This window comes from Tiliqua scincoides, chromosome 12 (genome assembly GCF_035046505.1).
Source record: "Tiliqua scincoides isolate rTilSci1 chromosome 12, rTilSci1.hap2, whole genome shotgun sequence".
Taxonomy (NCBI): domain Eukaryota; kingdom Metazoa; phylum Chordata; class Lepidosauria; order Squamata; family Scincidae; genus Tiliqua; species Tiliqua scincoides.
The window spans coordinates 14,944,237-14,967,665 of NC_089832.1; the positions used below are offsets into that span (position 1 = coordinate 14,944,237).

The following is a 23,429-nucleotide window of genomic DNA, read 5'->3' on the forward strand; positions in this document are numbered from 1 at the left end:
TAGCCTCAGACTGTTGGCAAAGTGTCTCTTCAAACTGGGAAAGGCCATGCTGCACAGCCTGCCTCCAAGCGGGCCGCTCAGAGGCCAGGGTTTCCCACTTGTTGAGGTCCATTCGCTCACAACAGGAGAGGAAACTGAACGCTTTCCACATGCACTGCCTCCGACGCATTCTTGGCATCACCTGGCAGGACAAAGTTCCAAACAACACAGTCCTGGAACATGCTGGAATCCCTAGCATGTATGCACTGCTGAAACATGTCTCTGCCTGCATTGGCTCGGTCATATCGTGAGAATGGATGATGGCCGGATTCCAAAGGATCTCCTCTATGCAGAACTCGTGCAAGGAAAGCGCCCTACAGGTAGACCACAGCTGCGATACAAGGACACCTGCTAGAGGGATCTGAAAGCCTTAGGAGTGGACCTCAACAAGCGGGACACCCTGGCCTCTGAGCGGCCCGCTTGGAGGCAGGCTGTGCAGCTTGGCCTTTCCCAGTTTGAAGAGACACTTGGCCAACAGTCTGAGACTAAGAGGCAAAGAAGGAAGGCCCATAGCCAGGGAGACAGACCAGGGACAGACTGCACTTGCTCCCGGTGTGGAAGGAATTGTCACTCCCGAATGGGCCTTTTCAGCCACACTAGACACTGTTCCAGAACCACCATGCAGACCGCGATACCAGAGTCTTCCGAGACGGAAGGTTGCCAACATGGCCCTGGACTTGCTTCAGTTGCACACTGAGTTTTTCCTAGAACAGCATCAGGGTTTGCTTGCTGCAGAGTTCAAGCTCCTCTACCCCCCAAAAACAGTCACAAAACTCTGGTGAAATTAACTTTTATTTACTGTGATACAGGGCTGTAGTCTTGACAGTCAATATTCATAGATTAAGAGTCACTTACTTGGCTACACAGCTAGGAGGCAGCATAGCCGGAGACACACACTCAAATATACACATCCACAGAGAAGGCAGTGGAAAGGCAGTCTTGTTCGTCAGGCTTTCCTGCCTGCCTGGCTTAACCAATCCCACCCCTCCCCACAAACATTTATGAATCCTCCCACCCCCTCTCTGGGAAAAAAAAAATGTTTCCAGTGTCTTGAGACAATACCGCATCAGCAGTGGCAGAAAAGGAGTGGCACAGTTGAACTGCAGAGAGAGAGACATACACACACCGACAGGGACATCAGCAATCCCCACGCAAAAGGGAGTGTGTATATACTATATACACGCACACACAGGAAGAGTACTGGCCTTTGCAGTGGCATTTTCAAAGCTGTCGTGGCTGAGCTTGTCAGGTTGCCAGCTTTGTTGGAGAGGCGTCCCGGAGGACAGAAAAATATGCCTTTTGCTCAGTCATCGCAAGGTTCTAGGAGGATACTGGAGAAATTCACAGCAGCCCACAAGTGCTCCCTGGGCTAAGAGGCACTTTCTAAGCAGTGGTCCTCTAAATATTAATTTAGCAAGGGGAGATCAGAGTCCTAGTTTGCCCCAGCCATGTCTTTTTCCTGTGGCTGTTTTGCTGGTGCATCCTCTATGTTGTCTTTTTTTTTTAAATATAAAGATGTAATCACTTTTAGGACAGGGGTCACCTTTTCATTCCTTTTGCTATGTAAACTGCTTCATGAACCTCTTTAGACGAAAAGCAGGATATAAAGATTCTAAATAAATCATACATACTGAAGCAGATTCTCTCAGAAGTTTCGCTTTCAGTGGCCAGGGATAGGGTGAGATGATGGTTCTTTAAAATTATCTGAAAGGATTTTACTTTTAAAAAAGTTCTTCCAATATATATCTCAATCCTTCAAGATGCAGCTGACACAAAACTAGTGTTTTCAAAAAAAAATCAGATTTTTAAGCAATGCTTTCTTATTTTCTTCCTGGAAAGAACACTCATCTATCCCTTATAACAGGGGTGCCCAAACCCCGGCCCTGGTGCCACTTGCGGCCCTCGAGGCCTCTCAATGTGGCCCTCAGGGAGCCCCCAGTCTCCAATGAGCTTCTGGCCCTCCAGAGATTTGTTGGAGCCCACACTGGCCCAACACAACTGCTCCCAGCGTGAGGGTGACTGTTTGACCTCTCGCGTGAGCTGTGGGATGAGGGTTTCATCGCTTCAGACTGTTTCACGTCTGTGATGCAGTAGCAGCAGCAAAGGAAAGGCCAGCCTCGCTTTGTGCAAGGCCTTTTATAGGCCGTGAGCTATTGCAAGACCTTCATTCATTCATATAAGTTCATCTTTAATGTATTCATTTATGTAAACTTAGGTAAATTTATTCAAATTTTAAATGTAAATTAATTCTTTTCTCCCCCCCGGCCCCCGACACAGTGTCAGAGAGACCATGTGGCCCTCCTGCCAAAAACTTTGGACACCCCTGCCTTATAAGTATGATAATATAACTAAGTAGGACTTCCAGGGTTTCGGTTTTGTTATGATTATAAGCCTCATGGGATAATTTTGATTGAAAAGTGAAGCGTACATCTATAAATATGTTGTGCGGGAGGGGCAAGGTGAAATATAAATATTTTTAAGGAGGAGGAGCTGGATGGGGAAAGAAGCCATGCATACTCAGCACTATGCGTTTGAAGCTCAGTTCCCTGTGGAGGCTAATTCTATGGACAAACTCAATCAACAGGGTCAGGCTACAGCTGGACTAAAGATAATGGAAAGAGGGTATCCACTGAACAGAAACCAGGCCATATAACTGTTTTCTACAACTCCAACCTCATTACGGACTGATGTCATCACCTCTTAAGACCCACCTGATGGTTTTTCAGGAGACTGTTAACATGTCAACTGTCTTCTTTGCAAAAATGGGCTGCAGTGCCCTATTCTTGTGGTGTTCTGCTTTGCAATGACATAGGAGAGAAAACAAAATTCAATAAATATTTAAAAAGGGTAAGATGGATTGCAAGAACTGGGTAGGATCACTGGCACGTCCAACGTACGTGTTCTCGGGTATGCAACCCAGCACAATGTGTGAGATTTCTGGGTTTGTGTGGACAAGAACCAGGTCCAAATGCTACCAGCCACATCGAGAAGCCATATGTTAATATGCTTTTATCTGTTTTTAAATTGTTTTTAATCTGTTTTAACCTGTTGTAAGAAGCCTTGAGTCCCTTTGGGGAGAAAGGCGGGGTAAAAATAATTATTTATTATTATTTAGTTTCCACCTAAGAGTCAAGAGTCAAGTGAAGAGTCAAAAACCAGAACAGCCTAACTATGAGACAACGAAGAAGAGCTGCATATATCTGAAACTTGAGCTTCCTTGTGTAAAGGCTAATAGGAGCTTCACCAGGAAAGTGCAATAGTCACTCAACATTGGGGAAATTATCACTACACGTGAGCCCCATGTGACACACTCCTGATGAGAGACTTAAGACTTTTCTCTTGTCTGGAGCAAAGCTGGGGCAGGTGAGTTAGGCTGCTGTAATCATGCTTAAAACACTGAACAGGTAAACCTTTTTTCTCTGCAGGAATCAAGAGGCACCTGTTTAGCTTCTTCTATTTGTTAAGGGGATAGGAGCCTCTGTCAGAAACAGAGCTGGCAACCTGTAGAGCTGGGGAAAGAACAAGGCTGAGAATAATGGAAACAAACTTTAGACCAGCAGCCCCTGGGGCAAGAATCATGTGCACCTTAGCAGCTGGTTGTTGAGAAACTAGAACACATCGTGGAGGAGGGTCCAGTGCATACATTAAGGATTGAGGTATGGCTATTGTCTCTTAGAGATTCCAAGTAAATATCATGAAGTGGCAGGGGAAGGAAGAGGAAAGGGTTCTATGCTGCAGACAGATAGACCTCTCCTCAGTCCACCAGGAGCAGTTCTATCCCAGACATCCCAACACACAGGATAAAAGCACTGACTGCCCTAAGGACAGACCAAAACACAGCAGAATAAGTAGTTGTGGAAACCAGAGGCTAACATTTCCTTTCATTTTAGAGTCTTCAGCTGGAAGACTCCAGGAGTCAAACCTGAACCTTAAAACAAAATGGCAACATTCCACTACCCACTTGAGGTCAAGACCCAACTCTCCTGCTGAAGACTCTCCTGCCTTCAAGTAAGGACTGCCCTTCTCCCTAACTTGAATAGGTATGAAGAGAACTTGCTTCTCATGGCCTTCTACTCCCTTATAATAAAACAACGCCTAAAGAGATGTCTGCTGAAAACCAGCAAAGAGGAACCCCGATACTACACACACGTGTCAGGAGCATTTGCCGGAGGAAGTCAAGAGCAGCTGTGCACCCAGGCCATTCCTTTTTCTTGGCTTTAACAAAAAAACAGACTAACAACAAAATAAGTTATTCATTCAACAAACACCAGAAACAATTACCCAACTCATGTCAATGTCTACCTGTCCAACCAGGTCAGTCTGAATGTGAAAGACACATAAATTGCATCAAGAAACAGGGGGAGGTACTTGAGAACATGATCTGCGCTAATCAAAAGTTAAATAGATCTATAGCATTTTTTCCCCTCTAAAAAAAAAATGTAAGATACACAAACCATTCTTATGCAGAAGCAGCAGGCAGACTAGAATTAATCTCTCTTCCATTGTGTATCAAGTAAAAACTAAACTACCCCAAATATATAATAGCTTTATGTAATCTACCTAGAATTTGAGAACTGGTCCATAGCAAATTTTTGAAAAAAAAAAATAAAATAAAATAAATGAAGACCAAAACATAAAAGCTTCCCTCTCAAGTCACAGAAAGAGCTGGACCAGTTCATGTGGCATCACTGTCTCACTCGCTCGAAACTCTGAAGCCCAGTGGAAAAAAACAGAATTTGGGTCGGGGTCCTTCATATAGCCAGTCACCCAGTGGCTGTAGATAGCATGCTGGTACAGATGGAGATGGTATAATGGTAATAGGAAGCCTGGTCTTCCCAGAGTTGTAGCAAGCATGAAGGTAACTGTAAAGCACTTTGCATATTAAAAATGCTATATAAAGGATAAATCATACAAAAATAGCAGCTCCTGATACTGGACAGAGTCCAGTTTACAGGTCCCTGTTTAATCCAGCTAGCAATTACAGAGTTTTTATCACTTGCCCAGAAAGGTTCCTTACTGAGTGCAGGGGTGGGGTGGGGGGTGGGGAAGAAGGAAGGAGAGGAATGGCAGGAGAGGGCTGGAGGTGCAAGAAGAGACTTGAAAATATCCTTATCCCAAGTTGGGAAACCCCAGTTTGTCACTGTACAGAAACCAGACTCCCAACAAAATGCTCCACACCAGAGCTGGTTACGTCTTGCATCAACCGGTGCAACTGAGCACCTGAAGCTTTCAGTGTGGGCATTCTTTGGAGAGTTAGGCCAACTTGCAAGCAGAGACATACCATGTTTTCAGATCTAGTAACCCTGCACATGCCCGATCTTGTCTGATCTCGGAAGCTAAGCAGGGTCAGGCCTGGTTAGTACTTGGGTGGGAGACCGCCCGGGAATACCGGGTGCTGTAGGCTTATACCGTAGTCTTTCGAGACTGAAGGTTGCCAACCATTTACTAAGTAGGATATTCTGAGCTGCCTTCTTCCTTCACCTGCAGGGAAGGAGAAATGAGGGAATAAGCAGGTACTAAGGGCATCTTACAGAGTTGGTAATGTACACGTCGTCCCTCCCCCCACCTGCAAGAACAGGCATGGTCAAACCAACCAGAAGGAAAAATAATAAATAGCAGCAACAGAGAATTGGGGGGGGGGGAGCAGAGAGAGAGGGAAAGAGACCACAGCTTCACTGACTCCTTTGCTGTAGGTTTCTCTGTGCTTTCCTAAATTGGGAAGAGCCCCTCCCTTTGCATTGGTAGAACAACACTGCCAGGCTCACTGGCCCAAGATAGGAAAACAGAGTAAGAAGGGTGCCGTGGCACCAAAGTGCAACAACCAACAAGGGACAGGACACATCTGAGGGGTCACACCATGCAGTAGGAGGGAGCAGCCGGGGGCTGTTCCACAGAACAATCGCATACGAGACTGAGAGTTTTCAGCCCTCAGAAAGTTAAAGTTTCGCTAGTCAATGAAAAGTGATGCTCCTCAGGGAGACTGGACGGGCCGATTTGGGACGGGGTCTTCACACAAGGAAAGGGGGCTTTAGCAGGAGCAGCCGCTTTCCGTTACCAGCTGCTCCGGCGGTTTCTCTAGCTTGATGTCGATCACTGGAGGCGACGGGTTAAGGAAAGCAACCAAAAGGCTGTTAAGGATATGGAAAAGAGATCTGGGGATACCCCGCGGATCTTGGAAGGCAGGCTGAAGGAGGTAGAGAGACAGTCACAGCTAGGTGTGTCTTTGCTTTCTCCACCCTTACTATGCTAGAAGCATCACTCTTCTTCCTCCACATGCCTGAAAAGCTCAGCACGTGGGAAGAAGAGTCAGCACACGGAGTGAGGGTTCAAGAGGGATTTGACATCAGTGCCCAATGTCTGAGGGAGGGGCCACAAGCTTGGTGAGTGGGGTACCTGTTTTGCCTGCAAAAGATCCCAGGCTTGATCCCCGGCAGCTGACAAGGCAGAGAGAGATTTGTGTCTGAAACTGTGAGGTGCAACTGCCACAAGACCGAGCTGATGGACTGCCTCAAGAGTAGGCAGCTTCCTCGGTTTTAAATGGCCAAAACAAGCAGCCTTTGTTAAGCATCCTCCAGTGACAATTGCTCACTGTACACACTTCTGCCAATGAAATGCTGCAAATAAATGCCCAAGTCAGACTGCCCAAAGGTATAAGACTCTAAAGCAAGAGCCAGCAACACAGGGGACTGCTGCAGAGAAGCAGGCAAGGATACTGTCATCTTTGCTTTTCTCAGGAGCGCTATCCATTCCAGGTAAGGCGGCAGCCACACGGCGGAAAAGCTGAAAGGCAACACAACATCCCAGTGATTTTTTGAGCTTGCAACAGAATACGTGGCAGGTCAAGAACATGCATGGAAAAAAGAGACTCCTGAAGATCATGCTAATGACTGTGATATAAACAACAGTTTCAATCTGGAGTGAAGCAGAATCCGGTCCTTTCACAACAGCGTCCAGCTGTGAAACAACATGATCGTGTGACAGAGGCATTCCAAGTCATCGCCGCTGAGGAGGATCGGGCCTGGAGTTCAACGTCACTGGCGAGAAGGGATCTAAACAGCTGCACCAAATGAAAGCCACGCCCACATTCAAATGTGGAGGCCTTGGAAATCTGGTACTAGGCTTCTTGCCAACAATGACATCATCAGTCAATATCATATTAAGGTCAAATCGGCCCTGCTAACTGGGCAAAGAGGCACTCTTGAAAGTGGTGCCCCTCTTATATTTACCAGCGGGCAAGCAATGGTTCTGTTCACCCCAGTACAGTATGTTTTCCAGTGGCTGTTTTCCTGAAGTTTCTTCTGTACCTTTTTAGACTGTGTATCCATTTCGGTCAAGGAACCATTTATTTTGAAGAGGTACATAAAAGGGCAGTCTCAGAAATAAGAGTCATTATTACCCATGGAGCATCACTTTTCAGAAATGTGCCATTATTACCCATCAAATTTAATCTCCAAATTCTCCTCCCTTTGCAGATGGAACTACTGGTATAGTTAGTGGGTGGTGGTGTGGTAAGCACTGCAGACACCACAATGCTCTGTGTAAGCAGTCCTTCCCACTTGCATCAGAGCCATGTGGCCCTGTGTGTCGCCCGCTGCCCAGAATGGCTCTGGTGTTGAGTAGGAGGGGCCACTTACACGGTGTGTTGTGGCGCCTGCAGCACTTACCCTGCCATCACCACCTTAGCTACGCCACGGGCTGGAACCCTCTTGGCAGGGTTTCCGTGAGTTCTTACTGGAAAAGGTCAGTCGGAGGGGACACAGCAAAAATGCTGGCATGCTCAAAGAATCGAATATCGAGCTGAGAATTCTACAAGTGTAACCAGATGAGAGATTTAACTTTCTCTGAAAGCCCAATTAAAAATCACTACTGTGTAGTGGGAAGCAATGCAGAGTACATTCTCTGGCTATGGCATTTCTATGGCTCATAGAAATGGGCTATGTCAGAATGTCAGATGCAAGGGAGGGCACCAGGATGCAGGTCTCTTGTTATCTGGTGTGCTCCTTGGGGCATTTGGTGGGCCGCTGCGAGATCCAGGAAGCTGGACTAGATGGGCCTATGGCCTGATCCAGTGGGGCTGTTCTTATGTTCTTAACTACAATTCCCAGGAAGCCTTGCAGGTCTCTTCTTATCTGGTGTGCTCCCTGGGGCATTGGGTGGGCTGCTGTGAGATACAGGAAGCTGGACTAGATGGGCCTATGGCCTGAACCAGTGGGGCTGTTCTTATGTTCTTATGCTGCAGCAGCAAGTTACCTGTTTCACATTGTAGCCAGTCTTTGCACTGGTCTCAATAAACATCACACTGAGTTCTTTGGCTCTCTGCTCCCCTTCTTCTGTAGTAATCTGCCTGGAGACAAAGACGCAAATGAAGGAGAAATAAGGCCTTAGATGAGCTATTTTCATCTTTTTTCATCTCAAGGCACACTGACATGGTGCTAAACTTGTTAAGACACATCATCGTTTTTTTGACCATTGACAAGGCACACCATGCCACTGGTAGGGGCTCAAATCCCCCAAAACACCTTACTAATAAATGATCCTCCCCGAAGGCCTATGGCACACCTTCGGACCATCCGCAGCACACCAGTATGCTATGGCACAGCGGATGAAAATCACTGCCTTACACCTTTGAGATGCACTTCAGTCACTGGTTTATAATTCACTGTCACCTCCAAGTCAATATCAACAGATGCTGGGATAAAATAAGGTGCCTCTATAGGACTCTTAAAGGAGAAAGAGGCTACACAAAGGCAAACATAGCCCATCAAGGCTGAGAGAAATTTTTGTCTCCTCCCAGTTGCAAAAGCAACAGAGTTGTACAGACCCTAGAAGGTACATAGCTGGAGGACTTTAATGGGAGTGCAAGCCTATGGCAGACACTATTTTACTGTTGCTGAGGATGCAAGAGCACCTCTTATATTCTGTACATAACTCATTTTACATTAAATCCTGCTTTAACAGCATACATCCTACTCAGTTTTCAGACCCTTCTCTCTTGCCCTCTTCTACAGAAACAAAAAGTGTCAGCGTAAAGAAAAGCGAACTTAATCTGGTTCAAACTAAAACCTGAACTTAATGGAAACAGACTCTTAATATTGAATTCTACTCGCTTCCTCTTTAATCCCTTCAAAAGGCAGACCACCAAATTTTCCAGTATGTTTGAACTGCACCAATGTAATTTCCTACTTCCTGAATTACCTCTTGTCTGCCAGGTCAGTTTTATTCCCCACCAACATGATTATGACATCACTTCCTCTTTCTGTTCGCACATCATCAATCCATTTGGAAGTTTGTTGGAAGGAATTCAGATCTGGGAGGGGAAAAAAAAAAGAACATCTCAGCATGTTATGGTGAAACAATCACATGGGCAAAGACTCTTAGATACAAGGTATTTTTTTTGCAAAAAACCAAGCTCTTGGGCACGGGCCTTATCCGTTAGGCGTGTTCTGTGTGGTGCCAGCCAAACGAATTTATCTTACTGTTATGGCTCCAGGCTTCTCTGCTGCAACTCTTCCTCTCAAGAGGAGTAGCTTCTTTCGATACACAACAGAACAAATCTCTCACTCACTTGTAATATCATAGACTACCACTGCAATAGTTGAGTCACGGATGTAGCTGGGAATGAGGCTACGGAACCGCTCTTGACCTGCCGTGTCCCAAAGCTGAAGTCGGACCTGCTGGTACCAGCCCGGGAAGAGAAGAGAAAGACAAAAGACAGAAAAAAAGGAAGACACTGTCCTTTAGAGAAAAGGTAATGTATTAGAAGGAATACCATAGATCCACCAAGATTTGCCTTGTGCAGCAGGCCTAAAGGGAAGTTGGTTGAAAACTCCACGGTGAGGACCAAAGAAAAAAGTGGCATGCTGCCTCTACCACATTGCTGACTGTTGCCTCCACAACAGGACAATATCTCTACAAAAGACACTACCATCCAGGGCAACAGGTAATGCCAATGATACAAATAAGACAAGCTGCTCTAGAGGAGAACACTCAATATGAGTAAACTATAGAGCCGAGGATACTGGGCAATCTAGGCAAGCACGAAAGATGGTCTGTCGGAAGGTCATCTTCTGTGAAGCCGCTATGTATAGATAGGTTCATCAGTGGCGGGGTGGGGGGGGGGAGGAATCTGCTTCTTATACAGAGTGATTACATCTCCACTGTTCAAGGGTAGTGAAAATTATATTGTTTGGGCAAGTTTTTTTTCAGACCTTTAGAAACTGCCTTCATGCAATTATTCTTTTCCTGGGATGAGTGTAGAGTAGTGGTTCCCAAACTGTTCAGCACCAGAATCCACCTTTTTAAATGACACTCTATCAGAACTCACCTAGGTTTACCAGACTTTTAAAAAAGGATATCTAGAAAGAAATTTGTGTATAAGTAATAATAACCAAAAAAAAAAAGACTCTCAAACATTTATCTCCCTATTTTTACACAAGCTTGCAAACTGCAGGAGCTGAGCTCTTTGCAGGATAATTGGCAGCTACAGTATCTGATTTCTGAACAGCCTCTAGGCTTGAGGCAGCTATTTGAGCTTTCCATGGTGATCCACCAAAAAATCAGGTCACCCACCAGTGGGTCCTGACCCACAGTTTGGCAATCACTGTAGATTAATATTTTAATTTGAATGCGAGCCAATTTGATAGCACTCTGAGATTATTAAAGCATTTTATTTGCTTTAATAAATGAAGCAATACTAGAAAGCTAGTGGCTCTCACATAGGAAACACTTGTTTGTGCTTAAAGACCACTCTGCTACAGGACCCCCTGAAAAGTTGCTGCTGCTAGCTAAGGTTATCTGTAGCACTATGGGATGGGGGTAGGGGAGCTGCAGATGGAGGGAGACAAAAACACTCGGAAGCAACAAGGGGAAAGTTGCTAGCCCAACTCAGTAAGTTCTACTTGATATCCAAGTAAAGCACACAGACCCGTATGGACCTACCAACTGTGATAATTTTAACCACTTAACTGACAGTTCAGGAGGTACCCAACAACTTGAAGTGAATTCACAGGGAAAGGCAGGTAGCTGTACCCCAAATATGCAGTCTGCATGACTGAGAGGGCATAAAAGAGCAGTTAACAAAGCCACTGAATGTGTTCATATTCTTAAATTTCATCCAATTTCACTGGAACCAGGGCATTTTACCAGTCTACATTGTATAAATCTACAGCATGATCATACAAGAGTTCCCATAAACACACTCACTGCTTGAGACAAACTTGCTGTGCTGTTTGTACCAGATAAAAGTTAGTAAATCTGCAGGGGCAGGATGCCAACTAGCGGAGGGAATGCCACTATTGGACGGAATGGTGGGATGGAACGGAAGCCACCACTTTGCTAGCTGTCCTATTCGGGAAGACACATCCTAACACCCAGACATCTTTCTCCAGGCAGACTTCAAATGGCACAACTACCAGCATTCCTACCTAGCATATTATTGTGAGCTTTAGGGACTTGAGTGGAATTATTTTAAGCACAGAGGTGGGTGAACTGCCTCTGTTCCCTTCACTAAGATGTAGCTTTTCCTATGCAGCTGCCAAAGGTGGAAGCAAGAAGAAAAAGACATGGAATGAAGATATAGGAAACTATGATGGTAGCAAGGGAGGAGAGCTGTGGCACAAGCAGGAAGAGCAGGCTGGACTAGGAGGAGGTCAGCTCTGGATGGGGACCACACTTGTCCCTCCCCCCAAAACTGGAGAAGCTCGAGGCAGAAAAAAGAAAACCACCCATTGGTTTTCATGACTGTAGACCTTTCCCCTAAATACAACCACTTGGCCAACATGCACAGGCAGGGCTTGGTAACTGTGGATCCAGTTCTCTCCGCCCTCCCGCACCCGCCTTTGTTCTTGCTTCAACTGATTGCTATAAATCCTTCTTGCTTACACAGGTCACTGAAACAGGAACATGATGAACAGGCAGGCAGCCTGGCTTCCTGTTAATGTTCTGGCTATCATGCTTTCTTCCTGCCTGCTGTTACAGCCCCATTTTAGCTAACTGTGAAAGCAAGAAGGTTTTTTAGTGAACCATTAAAACAAGAATAAAAGCAAGGTAATGAGCGGGGGGGGGGGGCCCTCAGGGAACCCTTTACTGATCTGCAGTTTCTGGTATTTGTGGGGGGAGAGGAATGTATCCTAAGAACATAAGAACAGCCCCACTGGATCAGGCCATAGGCCCATCTAGTCCAGCTTCCTGCATCTCACAGCGGCCCACCAAATGCCCCAGGGAGCACACCAGATCACAAGGGACCTGCAAGGCCTCCTGGGAATTGTAGTTAAGAACATAAGAACAGCCGCACTGGATCAGGCCAGAGGCCCATCTAGTCCAGCTTCCTGTATCTCACAGCGGCCCACCAAATGCCCCAGGGAGCACACCAGATAACAAGAGACCTGCAAGGCTTCCTGGGAATTGTAGTTAAGAACATAAGAATGGCCCCACTGGATGAGGCCATAGGCCCATCTAGTCCAGCTTCCTGGATCTCACAGCGGCCCACCAAATGCCCCAGGGAGCACACCAGACAACAAGAGACCTGCATCCTGGTGCCCTCTCTTGCATCTGGCATTCTGACATAACCCATTTCTAACCCATCCTCCATGGATACCAGGGCCATTTCGCACAGAGAAAAGAGAATGGGTTTACAGTCAACAGAGCCACTGATGTGGGAAGTCACGATTGCAGCTCCCTCTCTCGACTCCAAGGCCACGGCCAAAAGCCTACTGAAAACCATCAGCCGAGAAGACACTTTGCTGGCATGGTCTCGTACGATAAAGGGAGCATGGAAGCATTACAAGCACAACTGATGATCTCAGAGGGTGGAGCAGCACCCAGGCCAAACATGGAACAGCAACCGTTTCAAGTATGTTTCTGTACAATCAGTAGCGCTGTATTTCAGTTATAGCTTTGATTTGGAGTGCAGAAGCAGGGGGGAAAAAACACGAAGGAGGCACCCCACATTATAGCTTCCCCTTCACCATGGCAAAGGTAAAGTCCATGGTAAAGTTCTATCTTGGAGGAGTTGCGTACACATAAAAATCCTTTGTGCTGTGAAGTGAAGGTTAATTCTCCCAATTACCTTCCTTCTGCAATTGCCCCAAAGCACACTCACACGCTTATCAGCCTGGCCTATCCCAAACCACATCCGCAGGACGATGATCACAGCTTTGCATGATAATTTTTAGTGAAAGAAATGAGGACCAAGAAGTTGGTCCTTAAAACCCATGGTTATCAGAGAACCATGAAAGGTTCCCAACATACATTCAAAAACCTATGGGGCTTGACCCCAAACTCATGAATTAAGAAGCGGGAAAAGGTACTTGGCTTGTTTCGTGGGGAAAAAACTCACAGAAAACAAAAGTCACATAGGTTTTGTATCCAAACATACTCAGTATCTGTGGGAAGAGCTGATCTCCATGTGAGTTTTTGAACGCTTGGTCTGGGCCTGAGTTACAGAAAGATGACAGATTCCTAAGGTGTACTCTCAAAATCGGCATTGTTCTTTGTCAAAACATGAATTTGGTTACCAAAGAAAAAGATGTTTACTTTGTGAGTGCTATATATATTCTAAAAGATGAGTTTTTGTACACTATAATTTATGAACTAAATTTTATGAACTAAAAATGCCTCCGCAATCATAGCAATCTACCCTGCTGTTCCAGAAGGCTTCGTGATGAGTTTAAAACAGTCCTTACTGAACAGAATAGGCACACTTCTCTCCTCCACCAAGAGCAGGGACTTCAGACAACCTAAGCTCCAGTACCTACTTGTAATGTCAAAGACAATGACAGCCACAGCAGAGTCCCGGATGTAGCTGGGAATGAGGCTGCGGAATCTCTCCTGGCCGGCTGTGTCCCACAGCTGCAGCCTGATCTGGGAAAACAGAAGACATGGGCGGAGGGTGCAGGGGGAGTAGCAAAGAAGGGAGAGAAGAAAGAGCAGGAATATGGAAAAACACAACACAAAAAAAAAACTCATGAGAAATTAAAAAAATGCAGACACTTAAGGCAAAACGGTGCAAGTGTTAAAGAAAAGAGTTAAAACCAAAAAACAAAACAAAACACAAAACAACTTGTAATGCAAAATAAAAGAAATGCTTCTCAAAGGGCACACTGACACCTTTTCTTCCAGGAGAACCTTTTCAACCTGGCAGTTCATTCACTGGGTCTCTTCCTATGCATCTTAATCACCAGGCACAAACTTTTTAACCAGCTTCAACCACACAGGTAGCAAGTGCACAGGGCCAGTACAGGCGACTGGATCTAAACCCCAAGGAATTTCTTCTGGTGCCTTGCCTAGTTCAGCCCACGATCTCCTTATTTCAATTATCAAAGTATCACAAATACATACATCCTTAAAACTATTTTCAGTTTTTCATCAAATCCTAAACGCTAACTATACACACTAGACTCACTTTAGAACCGCAGTTCATACCGTACCATCTAGTGATGTGTTATTCACAGTCAGAGAAGACACTGCAAATGCAATCAGCTCACCCCTGAGTCTATTTGCAGCCTCTGGTGTCCCTTCCCCTTTAATTCTGTTAATGTTAACAGAATTTGGTTAACAGAATTAATTAATTCTGTTAACAGAATTAATGCAAGGACCTGCAGTCCTTTAGATGAGGGTGGCTACTGATCCATCAGCTTCGTGGTGCCTTCTCCTTCCTGAAGCAACTTTGTACTCTGCAGGAAAGAGAGATTTTAACGCTCGCAGCATGTGTCCTCCAACCCTATCCCTTCTCCAGAATTTGCCTGGGGACTGGAGAAATAGTGGACATATGCTCTGACTCTGCCACTGATCAGAGGACTAAGGTCTCCCAGGATGGACACTGAGGTAGGGGAAAGATCAGCAGTTGTACCCACATACACCCCAACTGGGCAGAGAATGGAGTGGATGCTGGGACCTTGCTTCCCTCTTCACGTTTAATGTTTATTTGTATTTTACTCTGTATTTTAATGTTTGATTGTTAGTCACCTTGGGTGCCCTTCGGGGAAAAAGGCAGAATATAAATCTAATAAATAAATAAAATAAATAATAAATATCTATAAAAACGGTTTCTGCTGCCACATTGTCCAGACCTGGAAAAGCGAGTGAAAATAGTATACAGACTTCTACCATTGGCCAAAGTACTAAGGGGCTCCTGGATTGTTTCATACTTTATTGGGGATTATTCTGATTGAAAGATGGGAACATAAATCTAATAATATACAGTGTTCAAGCTTGAGACTGTCAATTCCCTCCCCCAACAATTCCCTTTATCTGCTTAAGTCTTATTTTTTGCATTTCATTATCTCATATGTATTTTACTGCTTCTCTTTTTTCTCATGCAAGTCAACCTGAGCTTATAATGAAGCAAGGCCTCGAAATTAAATATCTGTAGCTGTTTTCTAATTTTAACACAATGCAGAAGCAACTGTGCTAATAAAGGCTGCAATCCTTTCTCTCAGAAACTAACGCTTCAATCCTTTGCACACTGGGAGTAAGCCCCACTGAACACAGTACATCACACATAAAGCACAATATTTCAGCCAAAGATTGTGGAAATATTGCCAAACTACTCAGCAACCAAAATCAATTTCCCTGCCTCATCAGAAAAAAAAAAAAATATCTTAACACTTTTGGATAACATCTTCAGGTTTGTTTATTTAAATATTCTGTCAGCTACAGTTGAGATATTATAGGAGGACCCCCACAACAAAATGCTATATTGCCAGCCCCTAGAAAGAGTGCATTAGATATCTTGCTTGGATTAAATGCAAGTTTTGTGCATTTTGGACTGTCTTTGGTGTCATCACCTGCTTCTGTGGCCTGTTGACAAGTGTCTCCTGCATACCCACTCACACATGGGTCTCTACTGCACAACAGAGGGAAAGAACAAGTGTCATCTGAATCCACTAACATGCCCCAGAATTAGAGTTCTTTGCACAATGGTCCATCAGTAATGTAGATGTGATTACAAAGTCAATGATCCTCATACATCTATTTTTAATCTTTTTTTAAGACTGGCTCTGGGAGTCCATCTTTGCTTTTTAGAAGGATGTTTGTACTGTAAATAAATAAATGAATGAATGAATATAGGAGGGGGAAACGGGGAACCTCACTAGACTCAGTTGTACAAGCTTCTAACATGCTGATGATCACATTGTGCGGCTTCAACTTGAAGCACTTTCCTGTGAAAGAGTCCCACTGGACTCCACGCGGCTTATTTCAGAGTAAAAATAGCCAGGATTGCACTATTAGGGCCAAATCCAATCCAATTTTCCAGTGCCAGTGCAGCTGTACCAATGGGACATGCGCTGCATCCTGTGGTGGGGTGGGCAATCGTGGAGGCCTCCTCCAAGTTAGGGAATGTTTGTTCCCTTTATTCAAGGCTGCATTTCAGCTGCACCAGCACTCAAAGTTTGGATAGGATTGGGCCCTCAGTCTCTCCTCTTCCCACTTTAGAATTGTCATTGCCACTGGAGAACAGTGACCATGCTGTGATCCGTTTTGACATGCATGTCAAGCAAAAAGTATCAAGCAAACCAGACACAAAAACCCTTGACTTCCGTAGGGCCGACTTCCCTCAAATGAGGAGGTGAGTCAGAAGGAATTTGAAAGGGAAGGCAAAAAGAGCCCAATCTCTCCAGAGTGCATGGAGGCAACTTTTTGAACTTTTCCTCCTTGAAACCGATTTAACCACAACTTTTTCTCCAGACAACTTTCCTTTCACTCTTCTCCATAGTCAGTGGTTTTATTTTACAGCTCCTGCAACAACTGACAAACAGCGTTACCTTGTTTAATCCAATCCATCAAGGTTTGGTTTTGCAGCGCAGAATAGTAGAGAGTAAAACATAGGAAGACTACTTTACCACCTTCTCTTTAAGCTATTTCTGCCCATCGCTGCATATACGCAACAGGGATCAAATGCGTACATCTGTGAGCTGGGCATACATGGGTTAATCTGAGTTCAAATAACTCAGTTCAAGTAACTCATTTCAAATGCTGCCTTTTTTCACCTCTTCTGGAGCCCAGAATAAAACCTGTCAAACTTTCATTTGCTGATCAGCCACTGAATTATGCAATAGGAACAAAAAACTTAAGAATAACACGCATTTTCATAAAGGATCTCCCCAAACCAAAGAATATTCAGTTACTTCCAGATCTGAGCCTAAAAGGTGAAACAGGGAGTTGTCTACATCAGGGCTAATCTTGCTTTGCAATTTTGCACACTATCTAGCATATAATGTCAATTTCCAAGGAGCGTTCCTCTTATTTTCTTTTCAAAAAAAAAGAGGCACAATTTCAAACCTCACAGAAAGACAAATACTTGAAAACATACAAAAGGCGTGAATACTGAATGCTCCTATGTTCAACAGGGTGAATTTTCTCTGCTCTGGGCCAATACCTGTTCCTCCCCCACTTCACAGTGTCTTAATTTCTCTCCCACATTATAACCTGGTGACTCCTTGCTTGGGAGAAAATGCAATAGGATTTGAAACATGAATCAAACACAGCATAGCCCTCTGTGAAGATAACATCCCTGCCAGGTTAGACACAACACCAAGATACCCCCACTCACCGTGCGGTCTTCTAGATACATTGTCTTGGAGAGGAAATCAATTCCAATAGTTGCCTGGGAAAATAAGAAAAGCCTTAGTAACCTGACAGTACAATCTGTTCTACCTAAGAATCATGAGAAACATTATCCAAACATTTTCAGGTGTGTTTATCACTTACATGGTTGGCAAAGATGGATTCTATAACAGAGGTGGGCAAACTTTCAACTTTAGGGATCCTGGACCTTTAACAATTGTGTAGGAGAGAGAATTTCAGCAAGTGATAAGCTGCACCTGCTGAAATTCTCTCTCCTACACAATTGCTAAAGGTCCAGGATCCCTAAAGTTGAAAGTTTGCCCACCCCTGTTCTACAACTAAGCTTAATGAACATGGAAAAAGGAGGTATGTAGGTTCCCCAATGCAGAAACCTGTAAACTCAGACAATGGTTGTTCCACAATGCCTGGTCACAGGCAGGGCAAACAGTGTGAGGTGGCTTAAAAACCACATTAATAATTAATAATTCACATTAATAATTCTGTTATAACAGAAGCCGGAATTGCACAAATTCCAGCTGTTTTGGCTAGTCATCACCTCAGCAATCAATCAAGGCATCAACACCAGGTGTAATGGACAACATCATATTGGTGAGGGGCCTCTGTGCTCCTGACCAGGTGGGCTAGCTGCCAATTGGGAACCAGAATTGCAGTGTTGCGTGCAACAGCCTATATTCTTAAAGTACATTGTTCACTGAAAAACGTGTGTAAGTTGTGATCAGTGTTAGAGAATAACATGCTGGCAATTCTTCTAAAGAAGCACAGATTCTTGATTCCTGAATGAAAAGGAAGAGAGCAAAAAGGGGGAAAAATTGAAATAGGAAGAACTAAGTTTTAAAAAAAAAAACTCTTTTGGAAGAAAAGTGTAAAATAGACCAGTGTTACTGAAAGGGTTGCATACTGGCAATTTTTTTTCCTCTGATGTGCCACCACAAACCAGCAGTATATACATATTGCCAGTCACATTGCATGCCTTGGGAGACTCAGATAAGCTGGAAGGAGGGCATGCCAGGGGACACACCGAAGACCGGAAGCTGATGGCTCACAGATTGGTAACTGGTCTGTGGACAACACTTTGAGAAGCACTGACACAGACCACCAAACACCCTTGGCATTCACAGTGAAATTAAAGGCAATACATTACCATGTCAGTCCTGCTTTCTTTAATGTTACTATATTAATCAGAATACACAAGAGGGTTAAAATTTTAATTTTAAAATTTAACAAAACTGATTTACCGGTGCGGACTCCAACAGCACTTAACTTGCTTAAAGAGTTTGCATCTGTCAGTGACAACTAGGGAAATTAGGAATTAAACCACCTGAATATCTTAATTACACTGAGACAATGAATATAAAGCACTCTGTACACTCAAAGACACAGTACAACTGAAAAGACATTATGGCAACCAGTTTCTCAACCACACAAAGATAACAACCATGACAGAAAATCAGTCCTGAGTAAACAGGTGAAAAGCCTTCAGGAATTCAACCATACCTCATGCCTTTCACCTAACCACTGTTTCCAAAGGAGTCTGCACAAGATTCTTACCACAACTGTCACATATTGCAAACGCAATGGAAGAAAATGGGCATGTCCAAGTCAAGGCCAGATCAGTATTCCTCTTGTATCTGAAGTTTTATTTATTTATTTAGCATATGGCATAAAATACATGGACCTATATTATCAGTTAGACTAGATCAAATGTCAATGTCCAGTTCATGCTGCGATTCAAGGACAGAGTTACCTTCACAGAAAAAGTCAGACCGTGGGCCAGTATAAGCCCTCAGTTTGCAGCCAGACACAATGTGGTACATGGTTTGGCGGGAGAGACCGCAATCACACTGAGGGGTAGATACTAGCCCCCATTTAAACATCTGAAGTATCACATCAAGATAATGAACTGCGAATACTTTGGGGAGGGGGTTGTGATGCTTTTACTTACCTGGTAAGTGTTATCGAAACTGTCATACATAAATCTAGTGATCAGGGAGGTCTTTCCAACTGCAGAAAGGGGAAGATAAAGATTACTCTTTTCGCTTTTTATTTGGATTTTACCGTTTTGAATTGTGTTCATGTAAATGACTTTAGGTGGAAAGACAGGTATATTTTGAATACTAATAAATATTCTTCAAAGTGAAGTGGTAAGGAATCCAAAGTACTGTATAACACCCAAACACTCCAGAGAGTTCTGAATTGCTAACCACATTTTATTACCATTTCCTTTTTAGAACCCATACAGCCTACACAAAGCAGAGTGAAATCTTGAATTTGCTGCTGCTCTTAAAAGTTATGCAGGACACTTGAAGAGCCACAATTTTGTGATTTGCTGCAGAAGAATCATTCCAAACTCCTTTAATGGACAAAACTGGCTTATGTTCAGCAAGTGATTTTGGCACCACGAGACTATGCACTGCATCGTGCATTTAGGTGGTTCTATATTTATTCTCTGGTTGCTTACTCTGTAATCTTCCAAATCATGCTTCCCTTTGCTACAGTTTGAGCATTAAGCCAGAAGTGCAATTCTGAGAACCAGAGAGGAATTCTGTGACACAATTCCATCCATCTTCCATAAAGTGTGCTTTTAGCTCCACTTGTTATTCACCCAGGGCCCAATCCTATCCAACTTTTCAGTAGCAGTGCAGCTGCAATAGAGCCTGAGGTAAGGGAACAAATGTTCTCATACCTTGAGGAGGCCTCTGTGACTGTCCCTCCACCACAACACACAGCTCTCGCCCCATTGGCCTGGCTGCACCGGCACTGGATAGGATTTGGCCCCCAGTTGGTAAAAAGTGCCCCAGAAGTTGCACTCTGAAACATTTAGAACCAGTTCAGTTGAGATGATGGCAGATGGCAAGCTCATCACTTGGAGAGTATGACCCCATACACTGGTCAAAACACTCTTGTGCCCACAAAGCTCTCTCCAAGGCACCTGGCCTGCAATCTCATACAATCCTGTTATCACAGGTCACATATGTTCATATAAAACAAGAACAGAGAGGCAAGGATGGGTAATAAAGGCAATCTACCTGGAGGATAGCTATCCATCCTATGCTGGGAAATATGAGGTGATGAGGAAAAAATATTATAAAATTAAGGTCTACAAGGAGAAGTGGAGTAATATTTGCAATTCCTAAGAAAGGCTCCATTTGTTCTTGGAGATGGTTTGCTTTACCTTGTCTCACACATGTTCCCTCAGGCATTGAGTACCACTGAATTCAATATAACTTATATATTGAAGGCACAGTGTACCAGCCTTCACAGAGACCACTGTGACAAGTTTTCAAATGCCTCCCCTTCCACCAAATTTGGGGGGGGGAGTAGAAGAATTACATGAAGTGGTTATGTATTTGATTATAATATAGCTAACAGATTAGTTTATTAAACCATCTCTTAAGAGTTTTTCCCCCTTTAAATTTCAAGGAGAGCAGGAATATAAGAACTACAAGGCATTACTATGATTGTTAAAGAAAGCTGCCCATGGTATATGAGGTGCCTCCCATATTTCTGTTCCTTTATTAAAAATTCTTTACACTCTACAACAGTGATTTTCAACCTTTTCCATCTCACGACACACTGACAAGGCACTAAAATGGTCAAGGCACACCACTAGCTTTTTGACAATTGACAAGGCACACCATGCTGCCAGTGGGGGCTCACATCTCCCATTGGCCCTATTAATAAATGACCTTCCCCCAAATTCCTGTGGCACACCTGCGGACCACTCGTGGCACACCAGTGTGTCACGGCACAGTGGCTGAAAATGGCTGCTCTACATACTGTAACTAAGCTTAAATATAAGTAACTGAAATAACTGTGTATTGTTTCCCTGCTTCTGCCATTTCAAACCACTTCCTTCTTAAGTCCATATTAAGACTGCGAGTTCCTCAGGGCAGAGCCTTGTTTTATATAGAGCACTGCGGGCATGAATAGCATTATATAAATCATTAACTATCACAGCACCATCCATGTACATGGTGCTTGCTTGGAACAGAGTGAAGAGACAGCTGCCGGCACCAAATGGCAGCCTGCACCAACCCAGATATTAAAACCAGACAGGGAGATGCAGGCAAGGAAGCAGGTATCCCACATTTTTGCTGTGGGTGTGTGTTTCATCATGATGGTGGTGGTGGGGGGGGGGGGCTGGGACTACTCACCTGAAGCCTGCCCCCTTCAAAATTAAGGGTAGAAATCATCTAATTAGATTATTATTGGCTGGTTAACGATAAATCACACTTATGAATAATAATACTGCACCACCCATGTACATGACACATCACATAAGGTGAGAAGGCAGGTCCTGAGCTGACAGGCTTGCAATCTAGATCAGTCATTTCCAACCTTTTTCATCTCAGGGCACACTGACAAGGCACTATCATGGTCAAGGCACACCACCAGGTTTTTGACAATTGCCAAGGCACACCATGCTGCCATTGGGGGCTCACACCTCCCCTGTTAATAAATGATCTTCCCCCAAATTCCTGTGGCACACCTGTGGACCACTCGCTGCACGCCAGTGCGCCACGGCACAGTGGTTGAAAATGGCTGGTCTAGATGGAGACACAATGAAGGTGAAGAAGACAGAGAGAGATGGGAGAAGGTATTCATGGGGTGTGCACACACAGGAGTTGTTCCTCCAAGGGGCTGGGAGTCCTCATGCAGGGCCTCCCCTCTTCAGAATTCCAAGGGTGGGAGAGTCTCAGGAAGCGACTGCATTCGCGAATGGATACAGAACTCGACTATTAGTATCACCCCCTCCCATGCCCAGGGCCCCTCCATGAAGCGAAGGGAAGGTCCCTGACCCTACAGGCTTCCAAACCAGATGCCATCATCGCAAGGAAGGTGAAGGGGACAGAGGGTGCATCCCACTCGGGGGTGTGTGTGTGTGCACATTGACTGTTCTTCTAAGGGGGATGGGATGCTGATCTCTGCCAGAATTTCCAGGCATGTGGGGGGAGGGGGGCAGAGAATCTCAGGAACTGGTTTATGTGTGTGTGCATATATATGTGTACATATGAGTGTGTGTGCGTATATAAGTAGATATATATGAGTGTGTGTGTATCTAAAGGTATATATGAGTGTGTATACATGTGTGAGTGTGTGTATGTATACATACATGTGTATACATATGTATGTGTGCTTGCATGTGTATGTACCCCCCCTGACAACGCTGAAGCATATATGAGTGTGTGAGTATGTATGTTTGTGTAAACCTGTGTGGGTGTAGGTGTTTATATATATACGTAGAGTGTATGTATATGTAAATATACATGAGTGTGTATGCATATATATGTGTACATATGAGTGTGTGTGTATATCTAAAGGTATATGAGTGTGTGTGTGTATGTAGGTATATATGAGTGTGTGTATACACGCGAGTGTGTGCATGTACTCCCCTGACAACGCTGAAGTGTACGAGTGTGTATGTATATCTAAAGGTATATATGAGTGTGTGTATGTTTGTGTAAACCTGTGTGTGTTTACATATAAGTAGTGTGTATGTATATGCAGATGTATATGAGCGTGTATGCATGTGCGTGCGTGTACAGGTGTGCATATACATGCGTGTCTACATTTGCATGTGCGTGCGTGTACAGGAGTGCATATACATGCGTGTCTACCTGTGCATGTGCGTGCGTGTGTACGCGTGTGCGCGCCCCCGGCAACACTGGCGCGGCGCGTCCCCGCGGCTGCCCCCCGCTCACCGCTCTGCTCGCCCAGGAAGACGAGCTTGAACTTGCGCAGCGGGCTCCCGAACTCCCCTCCGGGCCCTGCTGCGGGCGCGGACATGGCGGCGGCCGGGCGGG

The 23,429-nt window shown here is 44.5% G+C and overlaps 1 protein-coding gene and 1 pseudogene across 2 annotated transcripts; one reads left to right on the plus strand and one right to left on the minus strand.

The window, feature by feature from the left end:
* Positions 1-821: 821 nt before the first annotated feature.
* Positions 822-23,429, minus strand: LOC136663078 (ras-related protein Rab-6B-like). 2 transcript variants are annotated; one of them, XM_066640011.1, is made up of 8 exons: positions 23,328-23,429; positions 19,568-19,626; positions 17,591-17,644; positions 9,605-9,710; positions 9,235-9,346; positions 8,290-8,383; positions 6,753-6,819; positions 822-6,132 (listed from the first exon to the last, which is right to left on the minus strand). In XM_066640011.1, exons 1-8 carry the CDS (start codon positions 23,410-23,412, stop codon positions 6,068-6,070), a joined length of 642 nt encoding a protein of 213 aa, XP_066496108.1. In that variant the 5' UTR covers positions 23,413-23,429; the 3' UTR covers positions 822-6,067. The 2 variants fall into 2 exon arrangements, with proteins under 2 accessions (XP_066496108.1, XP_066496109.1); XM_066640012.1 differs by lacking the exon at positions 9,605-9,710 and adding an exon at positions 13,794-13,899.
* LOC136663356 (5S ribosomal RNA) lies at positions 5,324-5,443 on the plus strand (annotated as a pseudogene).